We start from the raw sequence: 5,480 nt of genomic DNA on the forward strand, positions 1-5,480 counted from the left end.
GCAGGCAGAATGAGGTCCCACCATGGCAAGGATGGGCATCCCACTGTGGGTGATAAGAACGGAGCAGGTATAAACAGAGAGGGACAAACAGGGACTCCCTATGGCAAGGATGGCCTGACACCTCATGCCAGTGGTCAGTTAGGGCAGGCAGAAAGGTCTGGCTCTCTGTATGTGCCAGGAGGCCTTCCAGGTGGAGATAGGGCTATTGCTGGTGCAGGTGGAAATTTCACAGGAGAAATGGAGGCTTTATATGGTCCAGATGGTCAGGCACTGGGAGCAGGTGCTGGTGGTGCTGGTGGGGCTGGTGTAGGGGGATTTGGAGCTCCATATGGAAAGGATGGTCTCCCAGTTGGCGCAGGCATTGGTGGTGCAGGGGGCTTTGGGGAGGCTTTGTATGGTCCAGATGGTCGGCCCCTTGGAGCAGGTGTTGGTGGTACTGCTGGGGCTGGTGCAGGGGGACTTGGACCTCCCTATGGAAAGGAGGGCCTCCCAGTTGGAGCGGGTGCTGGTGGGGCTGGGGGGGCAGGGGGACTTGGACCTCCCTATGGAAAGGAGGGCCTCCCAGTTGGAGCGGGTGCTGGTGGGGCTGGGGGGGCAGGGGGACTTGGACCTCCCTATGGAAAGGAGGGCCTCCCAGTTGGAGCGGGTGCTGGTGGGGCTGGGGGGGCAGGGGGACTTGGACCTCCCTATGGAAAGGAGGGCCTCCCAGTTGGAGCGGGTGCTGGTGGGGCTGGGGGGGCAGGGGGACTTGGACCTCCCTATGGAAAGGAGGGCCTCCCAGTTGGAGCGGGTGCTGGTGGGGCTGGGGGGGCAGGGGGACTTGGACCTCCCTATGGAAAGGAGGGCCTCCCAGTTGGAGCGGGTGCTGGTGGGGCTGGGGGGGCAGGGGGACTTGGACCTCCCTATGGAAAGGAGGGCCTCCCAGTTGGAGCGGGTGCTGGTGGGGCTGGGGGGGCAGGGGGACTTGGACCTCCCTATGGAAAGGAGGGCCTCCCAGTTGGAGCGGGTGCTGGTGGGGCTGGGGGGGCAGGGGGACTTGGACCTCCCTATGGAAAGGAGGGCCTCCCAGTTGGAGCGGGTGCTGGTGGGGCTGGGGGGGCAGGGGGACTTGGACCTCCCTATGGAAAGGAGGGCCTCCCAGTTGGAGCGGGTGCTGGTGGGGCTGGGGGGGCAGGGGGACTTGGACCTCCCTATGGAAAGGAGGGCCTCCCAGTTGGAGCGGGTGCTGGTGGGGCTGGGGGGGCAGGGGGACTTGGACCTCCCTATGGAAAGGAGGGCCTCCCAGTTGGAGCGGGTGCTGGTGGGGCTGGGGGGGCAGGGGGACTTGGACCTCCCTATGGAAAGGAGGGCCTCCCAGTTGGAGCGGGTGCTGGTGGGGCTGGGGGGGCAGGGGGACTTGGACCTCCCTATGGAAAGGAGGGCCTCCCAGTTGGAGCGGGTGCTGGTGGGGCTGGGGGGGCAGGGGGACTTGGACCTCCCTATGGAAAGGAGGGCCTCCCAGTTGGAGCGGGTGCTGGTGGGGCTGGGGGGGCAGGGGGACTTGGACCTCCCTATGGAAAGGAGGGCCTCCCAGTTGGAGCGGGTGCTGGTGGGGCTGGGGGGGCAGGGGGACTTGGACCTCCCTATGGAAAGGATGGTCTCCCAGTTGGAGCAGGTTCTGGTGGGGCTGGTGGTGTAGGGGTATTTGGATCTCCCTATGGAAAGGATGGCCTCCCAGTTGGAGCAGGCATTGGTGGGGCTGGTGGTGCAGGAGGACTTGGAGCTCCCTATGGAAAGGATGGCCTCCCAGTTGGAGCAGGCACTGGTGGGGCTGGTGATGCAAGGGGACTTGGAGCTCCCTATGGAAAGGATGGTCTCCAGTTTGGGGCTGGTGGGGCTGGTGAAGGGGGATTTGGAGAGCCTTTGTATGGTCCAGATGGTAAGCAGCTTGGAGCAGGTGTTGGTGCAGCTGGTGCTGCGAGTGCAAGGGGACTTGGAACTCCCTATGGAAAGGATGGTCTCCCAGTTGGAGGAGGTGCTGGTGGGGCTGGTGGTGCAGGAGGACTTGGAGCTCCATATGGAAAGGATGGTCTCCCCACTGGGCCTGTTGTTGGTGGGGCTACTACAGGAGCACTTGGGTATCCACGTGGAAAAGATGGTCTCGCTGCTGGATTAGGAGTTGGCGGAGCTGCAGGTGCTGGTTTTGGAGGGGCTGCATCTCCTTATGGAATGGATGGTTTCCCAGCTGGAGGGGCGGATGCAGGGGGACTTGGAGCTCCCTATGGAAAGGATGGTCTCCCAGTTGGAGCAGGCATTGGTGGGGCTGGGGGTGCAGGGGGACTTGGAGCTCCCTATGGAAAGGATGGTCTCCCAGTTGGAGCAGGCATTGGTGGGGCTGGGGGTGCAGGGGGACTTGGAGCTCCCTATGGAAAGGATGGTCTCCCAGTTGGAGCAGGCATTGGTGGGGCTGGGGGTGCAGGGGGACTTGGAGCTCCCTATGGAAAGGATGGTCTCCCAGTTGGAGCAGGCATTGGTGGGGCTGGGGGTGCAGGGGGACTTGGAGCTCCCTATGGAAAGGATGGTCTCCCAGTTGGAGCAGGCATTGGTGGGGCTGGGGGTGCAGGGGGACTTGGAGCTCCCTATGGAAAGGATGGTCTCCCAGTTGGAGCAGGCATTGGTGGGGCTGGGGGTGCAGGGGGACTTGGAGCTCCCTATGGAAAGGATGGTCTCCCAGTTGGAGCAGGCATTGGTGGGGCTGGGGGTGCAGGGGGACTTGGAGCTCCCTATGGAAAGGATGGTCTCCCAGTTGGAGCAGGCATTGGTGGGGCTGGGGGTGCAGGGGGACTTGGAGCTCCCTATGGAAAGGATGGTCTCCCAGTTGGAGCAGGCATTGGTGGGGCTGGGGGTGCAGGGGGACTTGGAGCTCCCTATGGAAAGGATGGTCTCCCAGTTGGAGCAGGCATTGGTGGGGCTGGGGGTGCAGGGGGACTTGGAGCTCCCTATGGAAAGGATGGTCTCCCAGTTGGAGCAGGCATTGGTGGGGCTGGGGGTGCAGGGGGACTTGGAGCTCCCTATGGAAAGGATGGTCTCCCAGTTGGAGCAGGCATTGGTGGGGCTGGGGGTGCAGGGGGACTTGGAGCTCCCTATGGAAAGGATGGTCTCCCAGTTGGAGCAGGCATTGGTGGGGCTGGGGGTGCAGGGGGACTTGGAGCTCCCTATGGAAAGGATGGTCTCCCAGTTGGAGCAGGCATTGGTGGGGCTGGGGGTGCAGGGGGACTTGGAGCTCCCTATGGAAAGGATGGTCTCCCAGTTGGAGCAGGCATTGGTGGGGCTGGGGGTGCAGGGGGACTTGGAGCTCCCTATGGAAAGGATGGTCTCCCAGCTGGAACAGGGGCTGATGGTGCTGGTGGTGCAGGGGGACTTGGATCTCCCTATGGAAAGGATGGTCTCCCAGTTGGAGTAGGCACTGGTGGGGCTGGTGGTGCAGGGGGACTTGGAGCTCCCTATGGAAAGGATGGTCTCCCAGTTGGAGCAGGCACTGGTGCAGCTGGTGGTGCAGGGGGACTTGGAGCTCCCTATGGAAAGGATGGTCTCCCAGTTGGAGCAGGCACTGGTGGGGCTGGTGGTGCGGGAGGACTTGGAGCTCCATATGGAAAGGATGGTCTCCCAGCTGGAACAGGCATTGGTGGGGCTGGTGGTGCAGGGGGACTTGGAGCTCCATATGGAAAGGATGGTCTCCCAGTTGGGACTGGTGGTGCTGGTGGTGCAGGAGGATTTGGAGAGCCTTTGTATGGTCCAGATGGTCGGCCATCTGGAGCAGGTGTTGGTGGGGCTGGTGCAGCTGCTGTAGGGGGACTTGGATCTCCCTATGGAAAGGATGGTCTCCCAGCTGGGGCTGGTGGTGGGGGGGCGGGGGGGGGGGGGGGTGTTTTAATGGAAAGGATGGTCTCCCAGCTGGGGCTGGTGGTGGTGGTGCGGGGGGAGCTGGAGTTCTCTATGGAAAAGATGGTTTCTCAGCTGGGGCTGTGGCAGGAGCTGCTCATTTTCCTCCTGGAGGTGAGGAAGCGATGGGATCTGGCCGTGGCAGGGATGCCATGCTGAGCAGAGCTCTGGGATATGCAGGTGGAGGAGGAGGAGAGGGCTTTTCTGGGGAAGGCTCAGCACTGTGGGGTGCAGGGTCTCTCTATGGCAAGGACAGAGGGTCAGCTGTAGCCAGGGCCGGTGCAAGTGGCATTGGGAGGTTGGGAGGGGATGAACAGGATTCAGTCCGTGGTAAAGGAGGTGTGGGAGGTGCTGGTGGACCAGATGGTGGGTATGGGCTGGATGCACATCTTGGCAGATCTTTGGGAGGTGAAACTGGAAAGGGCACCGCCAGTGATGTCAGAGGGCCAGGGAACAAAGGTTCAGCTGATGACAGAGGGTCCCTGTCAGGTCCAGGAGGAGCCAGGGGAGAGGGCAGAGATTTTGGACAGTTGGGCTCCCTTGATGGCACAAATTCTGCCTTTGGAGGGGCAGGGAGTAAATCCCATGACAGATCTGTTGATGGGAGTAGTTCAGGTGGGTTTGGTCAAGGTCCACTGAGTTATGGCCAGATGTCAGGTCCTTTTGGTGGACCTCCTTCAGCAAACCAGAGAAAGCAGGAACCTGACCTGGATCTTAAAGCAAATGATTCCCTGAACAACACAGAAAGCACAGGCCAAAGGAAACGGAGTGCCCTGGATGATCTCAAAGGTACGTGGTTAACTGGTGACTCCCGGTATTTACATTTTGATACTCACATTCCTAATCCTGCAAAGAAATGGGATGTTATGGTTTAGATGAACACAGCTCTACGTAGAAACTTGGTTGTCCCATGATCTGTTCCTAATTCTCCCACTGATTGGCTGTTCAATCTTACACAGTTTGCTCTGATCAAACTGCCTTAAAGGTCTAAATTATTTTCTTTGTCTAAATGATCTAAACCAGGTCTCATCTGTTCATTTGTGTTTCACATCTCGTGGAATAGACCAGTTCACAAATGTAGTTTCAAGGAATAACATGTTTCTTTGATATTGTTCCAATTCAAAACTGAAGTTTCACTTTATTTTTCAAACACCTACTGCAAATAACTGTCCAAGTTCTGGAACAATTCTGTGCCTGCTTATATGGGCTTATATAATGTAAAGAGCTCTTTTCTCTTGTAACATCAGGAATAATAAGGTGTTGCATAGAGTAAGAGGGGAGTAATGTGTTTGCAGCCATTTGAGTAAGACCTGTGGCTCCACCAGCAAGATGATGATGATGATGATGTGTAAATTGTAGGAATGAGAAATTTCAGGTGTATAATCAGAGAGGAATATTCACTTAATGGGATTGCTCACAAGTTAGGAATTATCATTTCTAACCCATAAATACAAATAAGGAAGTAAACCCATCGAAATTGGGGCTCGAGGGGAAGGAGTGGGGTATTTATTAGAGAGGAGATGAGGATGTTAATGGAGAAGAACTGGGGAAGGGAAAGA

General features: G+C 58.5%; 1 protein-coding gene across 1 annotated transcript in view; it reads left to right on the forward strand.

Annotated features, from left to right (window-relative positions):
* Positions 1–5,480, forward strand: part of IGFN1 (immunoglobulin-like and fibronectin type III domain containing 1) — a 39,454-nt gene that overhangs the window by 21,770 nt on the left and 12,204 nt on the right. The window contains exons 14-17 of the mRNA XM_017735509.1: positions 179–295; positions 404–1,660; positions 3,506–3,805; positions 3,903–4,710. Coding sequence (XP_017590998.1) covers positions 179–295; positions 404–1,660; positions 3,506–3,805; positions 3,903–4,710 — 2,482 coding nt within the window. The remainder of the gene's footprint in view (positions 1–178; positions 296–403; positions 1,661–3,505; positions 3,806–3,902; positions 4,711–5,480) is intronic.

This window comes from Corvus brachyrhynchos, unplaced genomic scaffold, assembly GCF_000691975.1.
Source record: "Corvus brachyrhynchos isolate BGI_N302 unplaced genomic scaffold, ASM69197v1 scaffold555, whole genome shotgun sequence".
Classification (NCBI taxonomy): Eukaryota; Metazoa; Chordata; class Aves; order Passeriformes; family Corvidae; genus Corvus; species Corvus brachyrhynchos.